This window comes from Cnephaeus nilssonii (assembly GCF_951640355.1).
Source record: "Cnephaeus nilssonii genome assembly, chromosome: 11".
Lineage (NCBI taxonomy): Eukaryota > Metazoa > Chordata > Mammalia > Chiroptera > Vespertilionidae > Cnephaeus > Cnephaeus nilssonii.
In genome coordinates, this window is record NC_137082.1 from 93,839,947 (window position 1) to 93,859,138 (window position 19,192).

At 43.3% G+C, this 19,192-nt stretch overlaps 1 protein-coding gene across 3 annotated transcripts; it reads right to left on the bottom strand.

Moving 5' to 3' along the window:
* Window positions 1-433: 433 nt before the first annotated feature.
* Window positions 434-16,074, bottom strand: RIOK3 (RIO kinase 3). 3 transcript variants are annotated; one of them, XM_079785276.1, is made up of 13 exons: window positions 15,853-16,070; window positions 11,559-11,674; window positions 10,852-10,997; window positions 10,650-10,757; window positions 10,370-10,479; window positions 9,094-9,237; window positions 8,373-8,500; window positions 5,266-5,463; window positions 4,498-4,657; window positions 3,159-3,239; window positions 2,981-3,070; window positions 1,819-1,926; window positions 434-726 (listed from the first exon to the last, which is right to left on the bottom strand). In XM_079785276.1, the coding sequence occupies exons 1-13, from the start codon at window positions 15,913-15,915 to the stop codon at window positions 619-621; spliced, it is 1,560 nt and encodes a 519-aa protein (XP_079641402.1). In that variant the 5' UTR covers window positions 15,916-16,070; the 3' UTR covers window positions 434-618. The 3 variants fall into 3 exon arrangements, with proteins under 3 accessions (XP_079641402.1, XP_079641403.1, XP_079641404.1); XM_079785277.1 differs by lacking the exon at window positions 15,853-16,070 and adding an exon at window positions 15,502-15,711; XM_079785278.1 differs by lacking the exon at window positions 5,266-5,463 and having other exon boundaries at window positions 15,853-16,074.
* Between the last annotated feature and the right edge of the window lie 3,118 nt (window positions 16,075-19,192).

The following is a 19,192-nucleotide window of genomic DNA, read 5'->3' on the forward strand; positions in this document are numbered from 1 at the left end:
GGATATGAACATGGAAAAGAACTCAGTTCATATTCACGATATACCAATAAAAAGTATTTTGCTTATGTCTATTTCCATCAGCCATTTTGAAACCAGATTTCCATTTAAAACACCTATAAAAGAAGATATTTTCCTTTAGAATCATGGTCACAATCTGGAAAAATAATTGAGAAGGGCTAATTTCAGGCCAATAAAATATTCGAGGAAAGATGAGACTCAAAAGCAGGGATGTATCAGAGCAAGTAGGTGGCAATAAAAGCCTCCCTTGTAAACATCTGGCCTTTCCTCCCATATCTGAAAACGTTACCCACATTTTAAAAAATTCTCATCAAAACATTTTACACCATGAATCCTGTAAAATCCGGTCGATTTCAACTAAATAACCTGTAGCTGTTAAAGAATTATATTATCTTGTTTATAAGATGAGAGGTAGTGACATTTTATTCTCTCAATGCCGAGCTAGAAATTCCACACATCTGGCGTTAGGGCTACCAGGGGGAAAGCACAGAAGCACCATTGTACACTCCTCGTGTTGGAATCTCAAGTTGCCCGTCACTTCATTAGGCATTGGCAGCTGGCAGTCGCCGCTGGGTCACCACTGAGCGGCGGGTATTGGTGCTATTCATCGTGTGGGACTGGAGGACCTTCGTCGTCTTTCAAAAATGAAGCAGCTTTCCTTCCATTCTTCTGAACGTGATCTTCATTCATTTTCTCCAAAGCTTCTATCTACAAAATTAATATAATTTAAAATTTAATCCATTTGTCATAACCCTGTTTCACTGAAACCACACTTCAGATTGAGCCAGTGTTTACACAGTTAAAATGTCACTCCTGCCCGACCTGTGTGGCTCAGTGGTTGAGTGTGAACCCATGAACCAGGAGGTCATGATTCGATTCCTGGTCAGGGCACATGCCCAGGTTGGGGGCTCGGTCCCCAGTGTCGGGTGTGCAGGAGGCAGCTGATGGATGATTCTCATCATTGATGTTTCTCTCTCTCTCTTCTCCCTTCCTCTCTGAAATCAATAAAAATATATTTAAAAAAAACACAACAAAACAAGGTCACTCCTAACAATGCTGGCCTTCAATCAGAATTACAGTGTGTCACATATATGATAGCATGACATACATATATGTTTTTACTTGATTATATTACCAGGATCAAAATTTAGTTACCAAGTCAGCAACTGGAACCACGCTATGTCTTACTGTGTGCTCCATAATGCGTGCAGGGGCAGGAAAGGATTTTCCAGCAACCACAGTAACACCTACTCAGCAACTGTACTGAGCTAGATGCTAGACTTGCCATCTTTCCAGTACTTCTCTGACCTTAGACTCCCTAATAATCATTCACTGAATAATTAGCTGGTATTTCACTTTTTAGTTTTTGTTCATTCTAAGAGACCTTCTCTGAGGGAGGTTTTGGGGTTTTTTTTTAATGGTTCTATAGATCCATGTTGTAATGACTGGGTATTTCTAAGGATGGCCACTGCTAACTTTCTATATTCAGTTAAAAGCAGGGACCATATATTACTAATTTTTGTATCACACAGAGTGTTTACCACTTAACTTCATAAAATAGGGGAAATACAGTGTATGGGAAATGTGTTATTTTCCATCTCAAACTGTGAACTCCTGGAAGAATGTTTTTGCTATGTTTATCTTAGGGTTTAAGCCTGGAAAGGACCAAAACTCTCCAGAAAAGACAAATCTCAAATTCATTTTGGTTTTGAGGGGAGATAGGATAAAATTCACTCTGGGTTTCAGTATCTGCTATATTCAGTCTCCATTACCAGCAGAGAGAACAGCAGCTCAGCTTACCTCCGCCAAGAAATCGGCCTCATTGTCTGCTGAGATGTTTAAACCTGACACAGCATTGAAGAGCTCTCGTTCATTAAGGGCTTCCTTCACTCCACCTTTCTGGAAAAACTAGTAAAGAAATACAAGGAAGGCAGTAATTAGCAGTAATTCGTAATTCTCTTAAGAACAGGGAAGGCATGCTTGCAGGCACCTGTGAGCTCCCCCACTTCAGGCTGGCTGTGCTCAGGCCCTCCTTGTTCTCAGTCATGACACACCCACCGTCTGCTGAGTGAAGTTTGTGACAGTCTATCGCTGGGTTAAGTTTGCACCTTCTAAAGCTGTAAAAATGGCTGCTTTATTAAACTGTTTGCAGACTCAAAACCTTCACTAAATCCCATGAATTAAAATGGCCAAAAGGCACATAAGTTACTCCCAGTATGAAGTTATTCTATCATTCAGAAAGATCATTAGCATCCGGGTCTGTTGCTAACAATTAATTTCCTGTAGAAACAGCAAACAAATGTGACCCAACTCTGTGAGCACCAAGGTGTCCCTTCCGACGTCTCCGCTGCCTCACAGACACGGGCCTCGGGCGTCCTGCAGACCAGCGCCTTGCAGTGGCACGCACGCTGCCGGGAGGCCTGCAGGCTGCCAGGCGCAGCCTCTCCATGCTCTGCTGTACTAAGTGTCTACTGGACTGCTCAAATATTTGGAGCCAAAATAAAAACTTACTCTATTGCAAATTTAATTCAATGGACCAAATGTAAGGCATGCAATCAAATTCTTGCTGAAAATAAAATCTGACAAATTGATCTTTATATCTTTATCTTGAAGGCAGCCAGTAACGAAACCTTTCCTTCAATTTCTAAGAATGTCTTGCTTATACTGGGAATGAGAAAACTACACGAATCTCTTACGTCCCATTACAAAAACCCTATTACTTTTTTTAAAAATATATTTTTATTGATTTCAGAGAAGAAGGGAGAGGGAGAGAGAGAGAGAGACATCAATGATGAGAGATTGATTGGCTGCCTCGTGCACGCCTCTACTGGGGATTGAGCCTGCAACCCGGGTATGTGCCCTTGACTGGAATCGAACTCAGGACCCTTCAGTCCACAGGCTGACCCTCTATCCACCGAGCCAAAGCAGCTAGGGTAAAAACTGTATTAGTTTACATGCCTACCTGTGAGACATTCCTACAGTCACGGAACAAGAACTCCAGGCCGTGAGGATGGGTCGGTTCTACAGACTGACTGACATCGATCAACCAAACCTATTTAAATACAGAGCACACAGTGACTGACCTTCACTAAGTTACATCAAGTAATTTAATGTGAACATTAACAGAATATGCTCCTCACCTTCCCAGCATGCCACAGCATGTTATATTCACTGAGGTCGGCATGCACGAGTGTGCATTCGTTATACAACTGCTGCATCAGCTGTGAGGAGGCAAGGCAGACGTTTAGGAAATCATTCTAATTCACCGCCACAACTAAAATGTCTGTGCTCACCTGCCGTAACCAGGAAGGTCAAGACAAGGTTAAAGACCAAGACAAGCTTTCCTTTTAAGGCAAGTGTGACAGACAACAGGGGATGCGTGACACTCCACCTCCTTGTCCACCTGACGACAATGAGGCCAGGGGGCTACGGGCCACACCTGGATCCCACAGGAATAAGAGAGCAGCCACGGGCGTGGTCACCACTCAGGAGACGGAGGCTTGCCCTTCCCAAAAGGGCCAAGGGCTCACTGAGACAGCTATGGGATGTACACAACTCCCAGGCTAAAAAGTACTTCCTGCCGGATACAGGAGGAGGAATTTCCTTACGAATCCTGTGGCATTATGTTCAGATTGATGGTGAGCCCTAGCCTTACCATAGCAATCAGTGTTAATGCTTTGTTTCCCAGCCTTAACAGAATTCAAATAGAAGAGTACATCAATACTTCATCTCTTCCCCAGCCACCCCACCACCAAAAAAGAAATTTCATTTTCCTTTGGATTTTGTCCTCTTGGAGGCAGAGAAAGTTGGATTATCTCCCTAGCTGGATCTTAAAAAATTACTTTTGTATTCACATCAACTGCTGAATGACACTAGAGCGCCATGCGAGACTGTAAAAAGCTTATGTTTCTCTACTATTCAGTTAAAACAATACAGAAAAATCACAATATTCGGAGCATTTTCTTATGCTAGAAGGACCCCAGACTGAACTCAGCTGCTGTCCCGAAGCAGGAAGAGCTTCCTTAAGTTCCTGACACGTCCTTGCAACCCTACCACCTGCTGAGTGGAGACCACGCCCTCCATCTTTAGTTTTCAGCTGCACTTCCTATGAGTCCAAATCTACTGCCTGCAAATTTCCCAACAAGAAAGGTAATTTCTTCGCACTTAGAGCAGTATCATTCAAGAAGACATGAAAACCAATTAGGCACTAGATCCAACTTACTTAATGAAGTTTTAACAGCTTCATGCCTCTAGGTCACTGATGCTAACAACTAGCCTTCACTTGCTTCATAAGTCTAGTTTCTAAACTGACTCAACGCACACACAGTGGTATAAACACACTTCGATGTGAACATTCCTTCCCAAACTTCAGCTTGGCCTTATTATATCCCCCACCAAACAGGACTATTTTGGGAACGTTTTTGAGGTTAGAAGAAACATTTTTAGAAGCTGGTGTGATGCTTTGGAAGGCACACGTACGTGAAGAGTTTGATAATAGGCTTCTGTCATTTCTTCACTGCTGAGCTTCACTTCTTTCAGTTTAGGGGCTGGAACTTGATCATGGCCAATGAAAGACATGACTAAAATGTGTTTCTTGAGCAGCACAACTGCTGGGCAAGGAATTCCAGCTTTCTGCATTCTGTACAGAAAGAAATGATTACGAATGTCAAGATCAGGAGAGAATCTCGATCAAATGTTTTACTTGAACATCTGACAAGGGCCTGCAATGAGCTGGGGTAACGCACACGAAAGGCAGGCTGTGAGGAGATGGTTCCAGGGCACTGGCTGAGGTGGGACAGGAGCTGTGGGCGCCACAGCGTCCAGGAAGGCTAGGAAGCCAGGCGGAGGGAATCAGCCCGATGGGCAGGTGGGGACATGCTGGTCTCAGGATGGAAGCAGCTTGTGAAGTGCAGGGAGGCGTGCAGAGCACAGTCCACTGGGGGAATGTATGTAAACCAGCACAGCTGGGAGCTGAACAGGAGGAAGGAAGGGGCTCAGGGCGACAGAGACAGGTAGGCTCCACATCACAAAAGGACTTTGAACTTGACACCAAAGACTACAAGGCAGCAGCCCAATTTTAAGAAGGGCAGCGGTGAGAGCTCAGCAGTACAGGAGACTGGAGGCCAGCAATGCCTCTTGGGACATGATTCTATACTCAGAAGTGCTGCTGAGTTGAAGAACTTTGCAACTAACAAAAAGGCAACTACTCAAGCTGACTTCCAGCTTCTAGCACACGGGTCTCTTTACCTGGTGAGGTTGTGCATTTCCTTTTCTGCCCACATTCGGATGATCTTACGTGGATTTAGTTTACTGAAGCGATCTTTAAACCTGAAATCGTCTTTAATATATTTGTCACGGTTCTTAAACTCATTAAGGGTTGTTTTAAATACCTTGATGGCACATTCTGTAGGTATAAATTTACTATATTCCTTTTCATCTTCCATGCTAAGTGGAAGGAAAAAAATGAAGTCAGTGTAAGTTGCCAGCTCACCAGTAAACCAATTTCAAAATAAGATTGTGTGGCACGGGGGTGGGTCTACCTTCTCTGACCATGACTGGGGCACAGACTCTCTCCGTATCCCATACTACCAGTCTTACATCCTGGGTATTCTATTACCTAGTTATCTTTATTGACCATAACAATTCTTTTTTTTTATTTTTTATTTTATTGATTTTTTTACAGAGAGGAAGAGAGAGGGATAGAGAGTTAGAAACATCGATGAGAGAGAAACATCGATCAGCTGCCTCTTGCACACCCCCCACTGGGGATGTGCCCGCAACCAAGGTACATGCCCTTGACCGGAATCAAACCCGGGACCCTTGAGTCCGCAGGCCGACGCTCTATCCACTGAGCCAAACCGGTTTCGGCGACCATAACAATTCTTGCTGTAATGTTCTCCTCTTGGCTGTACCGTAAGTTCTTTGAGAGTAGAACACATGTCACACTTATTCTCTAAAAAATCTAGCACAAGTTACTATTCAATTAATTGCTGATTCCACGGCCAACCTGCGAGTAATAGAAACCAGGACCGCTTTGTGGTGGGCGGAACCCTAGGGTGGCTCCCAATTTCCCAGCCCCACCCAGGGACTGCACTTGGACTAATCCCCTCCTGGAGTGCGGGTGGCACAGCCACTCCCTCCACAGCTGACATGACACGGCGGAGGATTACACTGCACTAAGACTCTGTTAGCTGACTCAGGAGAAGACGTGGAAGGGCTACACAACCAGGAGCTGCAGGGCCTCTAGAGCTGAGGGCAGCCTCGCCTGACAGCCAACAAGCAGAGACCCAGTCCTGCAGCTGCAAGGAGCTGCCTGTGCCAAGGGAACAGGACCCACCTGCAGAGGAGCCAGCCCAGCCAGGCCTCCTGAGCTTCTGATCAATTCAGACTAGGAGCTATACATGGGTTGTTTTTAAGCTGCTAAGCCTGTGGTGATTTGTTATGTAGCACAGAAAACTAATCTAAACTTTTAAAAGCATTCAACTCTCACTTGGAGAGAACCAAATACTCTAGTTTTACTAACTACAAGCACAACAAAACCTCGATATAATGGACTAATTTTGGCAACAGGGTGTCCAAGCCAAAAGTCCGTTATATAATGAAGTAGGTTTTCCAAATGAGTGCATAGTTTGTGCCCCAGCAATTTCAGTGTTAGGAATTTAGCCTAAGGATATATTGGCAAAAGCACACCATGCTAGATATTCAAGGATTTTACTATATGTTCACACAGTGGAATGTACTACCACAGAAATGGGCGATGTAAGCCAGTAATATAGAAGGATCTCAGATACATTACCGAAAAACTAAGATCCTGAACGGAGAGTATAATCTCTTTTATATTAATCAAATAAGAAACAGATGCATAAAAATTTCTGGGAGATTTGAGTAGAAATTGTTAATAATGGTTTTAGAGAAGAGATTGGGGGGCGAGAGTTGGTAAGATGAAGGACACTTTTCAGTTTAATTCTTTCTGTAAAGTTTTCATTTCCACCACAGGTAATCTTTCATTTTAAATAATTTGTGCCATATGGTTATTATTTGCCTTGTCTTAGGATACCCTCAAATTAAATTTGGAAAGAGGGCAACAAAGCTTAAAGTAAGGAAGAAATAAATGTTTATTAAGAGTAACATATTCCAGGTATTGTCAGGTATGACCCTCACTTATCCCCACAAAAACCCTATGAGGCAAGGGTCAACTTATAACTGAGGTTTAGTAACTTGCTCCAGATCATATAACTTGAAAAACATTCCTTTTTATCCTTCCTTTTGGAACTTAACAGTATAATTCAATTACGATTATATGTGTATATTTCATCTAGAAAGGAAGATTAAATAGTTAAGAAAACCTGCCCTGGTAGGGTCACTCAGTTGGTTCGCCAAGTTTGTGGGTTTGATCCTCAGTCAGGGCACTTAATAAGAATCAACCAATAAATGCATCAAAAAGTACAACAACAAATCCATGTCTCTCTCTCTCTCTCTCTCTCTCTCTCTCTCTCTCTCTCTCCCCCCCCCCCCCGCCCCTCCTTCCTCTCTCTAAAGTCAATAAATAAAATTTAAAAAAGAAAAGAAAACCTAAGGTAAGGACTTGACCAACAATAGTTTGAATCCCCTAAGGACACAGTAACTAACTTTCTAAACCTAAAACAACAAGAACAATTTCTGTCATCTGTCTTGACACTGTGTTTGTAAACCATGTAAAGTAAAGGAGGAGCTGAGCTAGGAAGCCTTGCTGTGACTTCCATGGTAAGTAACCAGCTGATTTCTTATTCCTGGCACGTTCTTTAAACAGGCTCCACTTCCAAAAACCTTTCTCTTCCTCATGCAGTTCTTCACTCATCTAAGCCCTTGTAACAGAAGGGAAGTGGGGAAGATACAAACAGCGTAAGATCTCTAAAAGATGTTTCTTGAACAATGTAAGCATTACTTAAAGCTAGTATTTCTTAAAGTAAGGATCCGCATTACAGGGGAGGAAGGCATCAATGACTGACAAAGCACGTCCCCTCTGATCTCGTACCCAAAGGGCCCACAATGGAAAACTGGGGTTTTGAGACAAACCCAGGTACACATTGTGTTCTGCTACTGATAGCTGCCTATATGATACAATAAAGTAGAAAGTATATTCGTGAAAAAGATTAAAGGAGTTTACACAAAATTAATGGTTACCTCTGGATGCTGGGATTAAGATGGATTGTTTTCCTTTCCACATTCTCACATTGTCTAGATATGCTACAGTAACACTTTTTAAATTAACCTGCTTTCCATGCCACAGGAACGTTGATTCTGTGTAAATCCACTCACTGGGAAGAAGGAGCTAAGCTTTGTTGCCATGATGGTGCTATATTTTGCTCACTCACCTCCCTCCATAGGCATGAAAGACAACAGATTCCTTCCCTGTGCTGATGCAGCCAGTGATGGTCTCCAACATTCCCGAGTTGACCATTTTATACATAAGTAAGCGTGTCTTAGGATCAACTGCTTTTTCCTACAAGAGATACGGCACAAAGGATGAAAATGTTCACCATATAACATTACCTGAGCCGTTGCTAATAACAAACATTTAAAATATATACCTTTTTTTAAAACTTAGAACAGGCTCTTAAGATTAGCAATCAAGGTACAATTCATCCCTTTAACTTTAATTCTAATGTCTTTGAAAATCAATATCTGAAAGAACATCAGAAGTCAGACATTAGCTTAGTCAAAATCATATTTTATCTCCAAAGTTTAAACAATTCCCTCAGTGTACTTACCATTAGTTTATTTTTCTAAAGGTTTAAAAATTACTTTATTCTCAAGATTAGACACTGTCTTCGTCAATGTAAAACATTAGACTTATAAATTATTACAAATGTCATAATTTCTTTAAAATCTTTGAACATTAATATGCAATGTAAACTATACAGTTCAAATTATGACCACTAAAATGTTAGTTTTAAATAAGTGATTAATAACCATTACATTAAATCTGAAAAGTCTAATAAGCAAAGCTACTAGGTTTATTTACATCTTTGATTTGAAAAACCAATTTTGTGAAAAAAAAAAATAGCAAACAGAAAAAAAATTAAGATTACTTACTGCAGTAGAGTGTTCTTTTTTCTCGTGGAGGCGGGCACTTCGCCGTTCTTCTGAGTAGGCATGTTGTTTTAAAGCATTGAAAACATGGTTTGATAGTTTTAGATCCATTCCAATTCCATCTCCTACTTGAAACCCAGGTGCAAACTGCCAAAAAGAAGCATTAACATCTGAATACTTTAAACAGGTCACCTACTCAGTAGACAGGCTGTGAAAGCAGAATGAATTGGTATTTGAGAGAAAATACAAGGACTCACTAATAAACCCAACAGAATGGAGAGTGGGCTGTTTCAGGAACTGCAACAAGAAAGAGGTTTATTCTATTCTGTGCACCAAAGATATCCACTCACATCTGAAATCACTGCAGCGTTTCTTTTACCTTGCTTTTACATCAGCAAAGGACACAGTATATTTTAAAGACTACACCAAATCTTACCAAAGAAATATAATTTCATAATTAGTTATTTCTGAGGAGTGGGTAGTATAGCAAACTATGCCCACTTCATGACAGTTATGTTTGAGAGCTGCAGTGTTCCATATAGCAGCCACTAGCCACATGTGGGTATGTCAAGTTAAGATAAAATAATAAATTCAGTTCCTCAATTACAATACCCAAATCTCAGTTCTCTCATATGCTAATATTAGATAGCATAGATATAAAACATTTCTACTGTCACGAGTTCTACTGGACAGGGTTGTTCTAGAGTCAGATCTGGACTGTTTCTGGAATTTAATAATATGTTTATATAACAAGTATTTGTGTCCTCAAGTCTAAATGTTTTATATTCACCAAATTTTTATGAAAGAGGAAAAATGCTATTTTTCCCCCTTTTTAAAAAATTTTACATTTTATTTCTGACTTTTCAGGGGTAGTTCAGGCATAAGATAAAATTTGTAAAAACTAGTGAAGGGGATAGTAGACAGTATTTTTCTCTCTTCTTGTTATTCCCCAATCACCACTAGTATCGGTTTTGGGGTAGGGGTGCTATTTTATGAAAAATAATGTGCTGAAAATAAATGTTACTTTCCTCAGACAACTTCTTAATTTTAGAATTAATATAAATCAAACTATTTTTCTTAATATTATAGAATTTTATTCTGTGGTACATTATATCCTCATCAGTGGCTGAGGGTTTTCATGATATTGCCATATTATAAGTTAAAACACCTTTAGAAAGGATGAAGAGTATTTTTAGAAAGTTAAGATATTGTATTTAGAATCCCATGTTTTTAACTTATTCTAGTAAAATTCTCAGAGATAATACTTTCTATAACTTACATGTTCCATTCTGGCTGTATTCTTTCTCCCACATACTACTTCATCATGTTTGGTGGTGATGTCTTTTCCTTTTCCAATAAAACCCTTTTTGGGAGTAGGAACTGGTTTTGCTAAAGACAAGTATATAAAAATAGCAAAAACTAAATTGCTGAATTCAATATTGTCTGAAAAGCTATCTGAATCTAATAGTAAATTACCAAGTGCTTTTCAAAGATAAAGTATAAGGATTCATGGGAAAATTTAGCATTCCTATGGTCCCATCAAATAAAAGCATTGATACCTGGTCTATAGGGATCATCTCGAGTATCCTGCCAGTCAACCTCATCTTCAGAGCTATCACTGTCTTCATAGGGATGCACTTTTCGATAATTTTCAAAGGAAATGGAAACTTAAAAGGAAAAAAATAGTTGAAAACGTATTTAAGAGCACTTTACAAGCATTTTCTACCATCCAATGCAGTTGTCACAATGAGGTCATAGTACCTTTGCTATCGCCATTGAATTTTTTTTCTTCACGCCTAAGCTGTGCATCATATTCTCTGTCAAATTCCATCTGTAGCATCTGAGCCAGCATTAGGTCGCTGGAAGTATCAGTGTTTTCTCCAGTAAGAAATGGTCCTTCAGCAACACTATTCAAAATAAGGCAATATAAACTAACATACTGTGCTTCTGTAAACACATGCTACCAGTTATGAGAGTAGGATGTGCTTTTTCACTGTTAAAAACTGGACTAAAGAAACAATAGGAAAAACTTTACCAAGGCACCTCTCCTGCCCAGGCACCCTCTGATTAGTGGCGGGAACCTGTGAGAGCACCAACTAGGATAGAGAAAGCTAAGGATCTATTTAAAATCCACATCAAGACCCAGAATTCATTTGTTCTGGTCAAAGGAGAGATAGCATCTATAAAAAAAATAAACTACAGGCACTGGATTAAAATATTATTTGATCATTTGTAGACCATCTGGTTCAACTGTTGCAATAACTAAACCAGAGAAATGGAGGGATTTGCCCAAAATAACACTGAGGACCGAAACTCAAACATCAGTGGACTCCCAGGATGGCGCTCTTTCTACTGCATCGCTTTTGTAAATGTATTTCTTAATCCTTTGTGATGACAAGCACTAATCAAATCCTAAAACCTTGTTATAATCTGCAAGACAAAATTGATTCTTTCTGAATTTTACTTACGCAACTTTAGGAAAAGCAGCAGCTTCTTCTTCTAATTGCAACTCTTTAGCCAACTGCTCACTCATGACATCAGCCAAAGAACAGGATGTTGTCTTTTGAGGAGTAGCCCATGGACACTATTAAAAAAAAAAAAAGGATCATTCAAATCATAATGAAATTAAAATACCTCCCAAACTTGGAAATAAGGTTATCTTTTGCGAATTAAACTAGTTGAATCAACTCAAAGTGAAAGTATCTCCCAGCTCAAATTGGTGGTGTGTCCTTTTTAGTTGAAGGGAAAAGGCTATCCCAGCATCACCGCACCAGCCCATGAGTTCATGGAACGCCCCTTGGTCCACATCCATGCTGACTCACAAGCAGCCTTCTGCTGATAACGGCGTCCCCTGTAGAATCTCTTACAGGGACAGTCTATACCAACTGCACAATTCAAGAAACAGTCTTGCAACAACACCACTACAGCCAAGCCATATTCTGTGAGACAGGTGGCTAGCCAGTCAGCCTTCCTCAATGACCTCACTATCTCAGCCCTCTTGAAATACAAAATGTAGGTAAACTTCACAATTCTTCATTTCTGAGGGACAAGCTTTACTTAGCAGCAGCGAACGATTACATTTGAAAGCCCAGGGATTAGGACCACCATTATTGAAGACAATGTCTAAATCTATCTTGAACTCGCCCAGCTCCCCTCCCAAGATTCTCCCCCAGATATCAACGCCATCACCAAGCTCCAGTAAGCAACTCCAACCAACCTTTCTGCTTCCAGCCCTGCTTGTTGCCAGGCAGCAACAACAGTGGTTTTCCCCTCTAAAATGCAGATTTGATCGCTCCTTTCCTTACTTAAAGCTCTTTCATTGTTTCAATGTTTCCCACTGCCTTCAGAGTAAAGTCCAAACTCATTCCTTAACTAGTAGTACTGAGTGTCTAATTTAGAAGCAGCACATGATGTTTTAGCCAGACAAACTGTGAATCAAATTTAGCCAGTGAAAGATCTCTAGCTGGCCTAAGGGCTTGGCGGGACTCTGAGGACAACTGGGCCACTGACCCTTGTTCAGGTTCCACAGCACTGAGGTTCAGAAATCCACTTGGTTCAGGCTGTCAGGGTGGAGCACCTAAGGGTGATAAATGACAACTATGCCTGAGTGAATCAGAACCCAGTTTTATCTCGTCTCCTCCTGAGAGGAGAGACACCCAGCTCTCAGCACAGCTGCACTAGCCCACGGCAGAACGGACCGGAGAAAACAGGCAGCTTCCTCAGGGCTGGTGTGACTCGCCTGGAGGGGGCTCTGAGGCCTGGAATCTTGACGGCTCTAATCTGGAGAATATAGCTCCTCTTTTGGCTACATGACTCTGCTGATTCCTCTTAAACCCTCCAGTGTAGAAGACTTAATGCTGCCTAGAAATGTTTGGTCTGATCAGTTTCAAAGTCCAGGTTCCAAGAGGTAAATGACTGTATTCTCTAACTCAGAATTGTCAATCACATTTGCAATGACTATTAGTAAAGTAAGACAATAATTCACTATATTTTAGTCACTTGACTAAATATATATAACGCATCTAGATGAAAGTCACGATTGAGCAGTTGCAATAGCATCCCTATTTTACAGATTTAGGAACAGAGACACAGAAAGTTTTGTAGATGGAAGTGCTGCGATTAGGACTTAAGAGACTGCACTCACAGTATTTTGCTACACTGCTTCCCTAATCATCTTGTCTCGGGACATGAGAAGCAAACTGCTGCACTGCCTGCAGTCTAAATACAAATTCCTCGGCAATCCATGTCCTTCAGAACTTGGCCTAATTTAACTTTCCAGTCCCATTACCCTATGCTCAAGCAACACTTAATCATATGCCCTTCCACCTTCACATGCTCTTCTCTGATGCCTTTTCCTCCCGTCTTCCCCCAATTAAACGACCCTCCTCCTTCAGGCTGTCTCAGTTTCCATCCTCTGGTTCCCATTCCACTGTGTACTGTGTGAGCAGCACCAGCCACAACCCAGCAGGAGCCTTGAGGCGGGGTGCTCCATTTCCAGAGCCCAGCACAGAGTTTCAGCCATAAGAGGCACTCCAGCCCTTCCTGAGTAAGTGCCCACAGGAAACCCTGGAGATCCTCCATCCAACGGTCAGGTCGTCCCTGGGCTGTGGAGGCCTGGTGCTTTCCTACACCCCAAGTATTCCAGTCCTTTTCCATCTGGAAGGTGGGCCATTTCTGATGTTTCTAGTCTTTTGTCAAGATCAATTAATGCCAGAAACTTGTGAAATTAGCTGACAATTCCTTAGAAGAGGCATAAATGACAGGCAGTACTGTGTAATTTTGAGGCAGAGACTTAACTACTTCTAACTTAGACGGAATCAGAAAGGGAGAGCTCAGTGGGCACCAGACACGTGCCCACTCCCACTGCTCCTGCTCTCAGAGCCTCGGGCTCCAGAGGTGTCCTTCCCATCCCTCTCCTGACCGGCTCAGCTGGGCCGCCTTCCTCGGGGAAGGGCAAATAAGTAGACTTCCGAAAGGCTGCCAACCCCATACTTTGATCAAATCCATAAAAATGTCTAAGCTGACAGTCCACCACACAGGCACAAGGGGTTTACCACCCCACGGGGGGCTTAGAAAATTTACCAGGGCTCCTCCTAGGAATGGGTACCATGGACTGTATGTAGGGGAATCCTCTTGTCAATATCTTGCAGCTCTCCAGTAAATAAGACACTTTTTTATTTAGAGAAACTTTATTAAGTGTTAGAATAATAATATATCTAAGACGTCCTCCTAATCGTCTCCATCTTTGCTATCCAACATCATTTCCCACTATTACCTTCATCTATATAAACTCCCCACTGCATCAAGACAGGAAACCCACACAGTCCTTTCCAGTTAGTTATTCTGCCTTCAATGACACCAGGCCCGTAACCAGTCCCTGATTCATTCTTTGCTGTTTGCTGAAGAACCCGAGACCCACCAGGCTCTCCTCCCCTTGGAAATGGCCACCACTCAGCTCTGCTCAGTAGTGGGGTCGTCACTGCTGCCACCCTCTCCCACCTGCCTGATAGGGAAATCGCCCTTTCCCGCCCATCTGAAGACGATCCCCACGCCCTCGCTGGTGCGGCTCAGTGGATAGAGCATTGGCCTGTGGACTGAAGGGTCCTGGGTTCAATTCAGGTCACATGCCCGGATTGCCGGCTGGATCCCCCGTAGGGGGAGTACAGAAGGCAGCCAATCAATGATTCTCTCTCACCATTGATGTTTCTATCTCTCTCCCTTCCTCTCTGAAATCAATAAAAATATATTTTTTTAAAAAGATGATCCCTAGCTGACCTCCCATTTCCTTTGTTTAAAGCTCTACTGCAGACAGATACAGGGAAAGAATCAAGCACAATAAAAAAGAGCAAACATGAAGTGGGCACACAACAAAAATCCAGTCCTCAACTTCGAGCAAACGGAGACCCTAACCCACAGGAAGATCTGTCCTCCCCAGACAGCTACAGACCCTCTCGGCAGAAGAGTGAAGTGGGCAGTTTTACTTCTCCAGACAGACTCGCTGGGTCTGTATAACCACACTAACCTGTGTTTTTTAAGTTAATTTTCCTTTTTAGTAGCTAGTTATTCCCTCTTTTTCTGTTAAGACCTGGCCTGAACATCCAATAAGATTAACAAGTAACCCTTTTACACGAAAAAAAAAAATGTTCTGTGTTGGCATATAAAGAACAATTATGAAGCTAAAAAAGTTGGATTCCTTCCTAACTTTAATTTGAGGAACACAAAATCCCAACTGAAGCATTCTTATTTTCAAGCAAGCTCTCAATAAAGTGGCAAAGGAGTCTTTTCTAGTGAAAGCATCATGAAAAGCAGCAGCCTGAAACCCAGGAGCCAAATGTGGAATGAGCCACTGTAGGAAAAAGCTGAAATAAATGTTACAGCCCAGGACGATCAGAGTTCGTAACCGGTTTGTACCTTCGGCGTCAGCCTGGCGGAGAGAGGGTGCCCCGCTTTATCCTTCCTCCTTCAGAGCAAGAAACTGCCCGGGAGGGTGCCCGCGGGCTGGTACCTTCCCGTCGGAGTCCGGGTGTGATCGGGCTGACTCACTGGGCCCGGAAAAACAAGTCCGAGCGGGCTGTCCGCGAACGTCACGGCGTCTAAGCGGGCCCCGCCCACAAATGGGGCGCAAGGTGCACCCGGAGGAAGATCTCGAGTCTGGCAGCCGGGCCCGTCCCCCCCTCCCACCCCCCCTCCGCAGCCCTCTCTGGCCTCCCCAGGACCGGCCCAGCGGACCAAGGCAGGTGCGATTGCCCGAGCGCCGCTCACCTTGTTGGGTCCCCAGGCCGCTGCCGGCCCGGGTTCCGGCGATGACACTCCGACCAGATCCATGCGGGACGAAGCCTGCCGCGCGCACAGGAGCGATGGCGGGGCCGGGGAGCAGCCTCCGCGGAGACCGGAGGCGGGGCCGGGGCGACGGGGGGGCCGGGGCGACGCGGGGGCCTGGACCGGGGCCGGGGCCGAAGTTGTGGTGACAGATGGCGGCGGCGGCCGCCGCGTCCGGAACTAGACCTCTTCGCTTCCGCCCTCTCCGCGGGGACCGTCGCGTCCGATTGGCCAGCGCCCCGGGCTCCGCCTTAAGTCGCTCTGCCCGCCCCCGGAGGGCTGCACTTCCGGCCGCCGCTCGGGGCTTGGGGCCGCGGGAGGGTCGTCGGCGGGGCGGGGCCTCTGTGCCCCCAGCCGCCTGCCGCTTCCTCCCTGCGGCTGGGCCGGACATCCGCCGGAACTAGTTACCGCAATGAGGCCGCGGGGACTATAAATGCCCGAGCGAGCGCAGCTCGGTGGGTCCGTTTCGGTCTGATGGGATGGAGTGGGAGACAGAGTGGCCGGTGTAGCCAGCGGAGGCCGCCTGAGGAAGACCTTCAGGTGTTGTTGTTAATTCAGCTTGTCATTTGGAGGCGGGGACGGAACACGGAAATGTGTAAAATGTCAGAAAACATTAAACATAAATGGGACTGCCTAATAGCAGTTTTGGTTCGGTAATTTCTGGAGAAGTTCTCATAAAGTGACCGGGAAGAACAGTGTAGACGAAAGGAGCCACATGCTAACCTGACAAGCTCAGGGGAGGCCTGCGTGGCAGTCTTGCAAACTCAGAGACCTGGAATAACCACAAAGGATGGTTTGAAAATTAAATATTTAACTACAAACAGGTTATGGTGGGCAGTCATTCCTAGGCTGCTATCTTCCCTGACAAAGATCAACTTGGATCTTCTTTAATGAGCCCATTTGCCTTTTTGCCTCTAAGATAACATATCTGTGAGATGTCTGGGTAACTTGTAACTTCCTTCTTTTGCTGGAGCCCCTGGGGCACAACCAAATGTGGTGGGCGCCAGGACAGATGCCTCAAATTCCTTCATTATCCTGTTAATTGTTCCTGTACCCACCTAAGTATGTGTCCATCATTTTACTTTTTGTCCAATCCCAGGGGTTTCCCACCGTTTGACTTTATCCAATGAATTTCATGTAGCCCACCTATGTCCCTCCTTTAATGGCAATGCATAAATACAGATGTAACCCACCATTCTTCGGAGCATAATCTCAATTCGTTGAGGTTCTGCTTCCCGGCATATGTCGACAGTTTGGCTCAAATAAACTCACTAAAATTCTTTACAGGTTTCAATGGTTTTTTCGTTAACATTACTTGGCGTAGTCGTGGCAGGATTCCAAAGAAAACTCACCCAGGATCATCCTATGGACTTGGACTTGGAGCTAGGATCCAGCAAAGGGCCCCTTGAGCCCACCGGTTCTCCGCCCATTGGGTGAACGTGGGTGAGTCGTCTCTTGGATCCAGGACCTTCCCTCGCTTTAGTAGAGGGTCTGACTTTATTTGAGCTGTTTTAAAATCCTCGAGGTGGAACCAGGGTTGACAGAACCCCAGGTTAAGGGTTGGCAGAACCCAGGCTAAGGCGGGACTGGAGAAAAAAAAATGGGTGGCTGGTTTTGATTTTGGCTTTTCAATTGGAATTGCTGAGAGTCTGAGCAAAAGTAACTTTCGCCGTATAAATGAGCTGAACTCATTCAGCTCCGAAGATAAAGGGGCAACATTTTCTTTATTTTTAAAGAATAGTCCGATTCTCAGGTGTTCTTAGGTGACTAAGAATTTTGTGGAAGTGTCAGAAATGCAGGAGCCCCATCTGGAAGTTCCGACACAACTGCTAAATGGCTTTTCTAGGGGGCCACCATAAGGTTTGGTCTGCCCGGGCCCCAAAACTTTTTTGTGGTTTTAGACAGCCGGGAGAGAAACTGAGGCCACATTTGACCTACTACATAACATATCTAAAGTTTGCTCAGACTACAGATATCCAAAAATAAAAAAAAATTTAACATGGGAAATTGTGCCTCCAAGGCTAGAAGCTCCCAAGACCCCAGCCCTCATTTAACACTCCTGATAAGAAGCCTTTACTTGCAAGTACTTAACAGAAATGAGAAAATTTAACTAGAAAATATTAACTGAGGAATGGCCAGAAAAAAGAAAGGAAAAAAATGCAGTTTGTTTGGGGTACCTATGTTAATATTTTGCATGCAAAAAAAAAAAAAAAAAAAAAAAAAAAAATGCCGGCTCTGAAATTAAAGTGAATGAGTATATGGGAAGCGTATCTTGATTTGGAAACTAGAAGCTTCTAAGAAAAAATTTTCTTCCAATAAGATGGAAATTAATAAAAAAAGATTTTCAGAGACTGTTTCAGAACTATTTTGAAGTTAACAAATGTCTACAGCCATTTTTGAATAGTCCTTTGGGAATGTACTGAAATTCTAGAGAGAGGCAGTTCCCGAACCGGGGACAAAAGACACTGCTTTGGTAATTTTAATGCTAGACATTCTCTGGTGTAAATTCTTAGTGTGTTTTCTGCGCGCCTGTATAAGAGTGTTGATGTTTTTGTGTCTCTTTGTTGTTGTTTAATTTGTTGAAAGAAGAGGCAACTCCCGCTTTGGGGAAGCCTAGTTGTGTGTGGTGGGGTTGAAGGCGTGAGAGAGATTGCAAGAACGTCCCAGCAGCTGCCAAGAATTCTTATTAATCTTGGGGGCTCTTCTTGCTCTCCCTCTCAGGGTTCAGTCTCCAGAAACAGCTAGTGAGATTTGTGTCTGTTTGTCTGAAAATATAATTGTGGCTGTCTATCTTTTAGGGATTTGGTTTGCTCTTTCCTTATTTGTTGTGAGAATAAACAAATCATCTTCTCTGTCAAAGAATAGTTTAGACAGCCTCCATTTTGGACTGTGACTTGGCAGCCGCCATGTTGGCCGCATGGCTTGCTGCTCCCCTTGAAAGAGCAAGGGCCAACCCCTCCTTTTGAATTAGCCAATTGGGAAAGACCGTGTGCCTGAGCTCCAATCAAGAGCAAGGACAGGTTACGTGCCTTGTTAAGGCACTCTGCTTCAGAAAGAAACTTGCAAAGATTCTCAGAGCTAAATTCAAACAGGAAACTTTAGGAGGGTAGCATGTGTCCAGTCAGGGACACTGGCAAGCCAAGAGTCATGATTCCCTGTGGGGGCGTCTGCCAGTGATACTCTGGGTATTTGCGTTTCACATATTGGGAATTTATGTATTATTTTATAAGCCATGTGCCTCATTTTAAACTCTTACATATTATTCTTTATATGTTGAAATTAT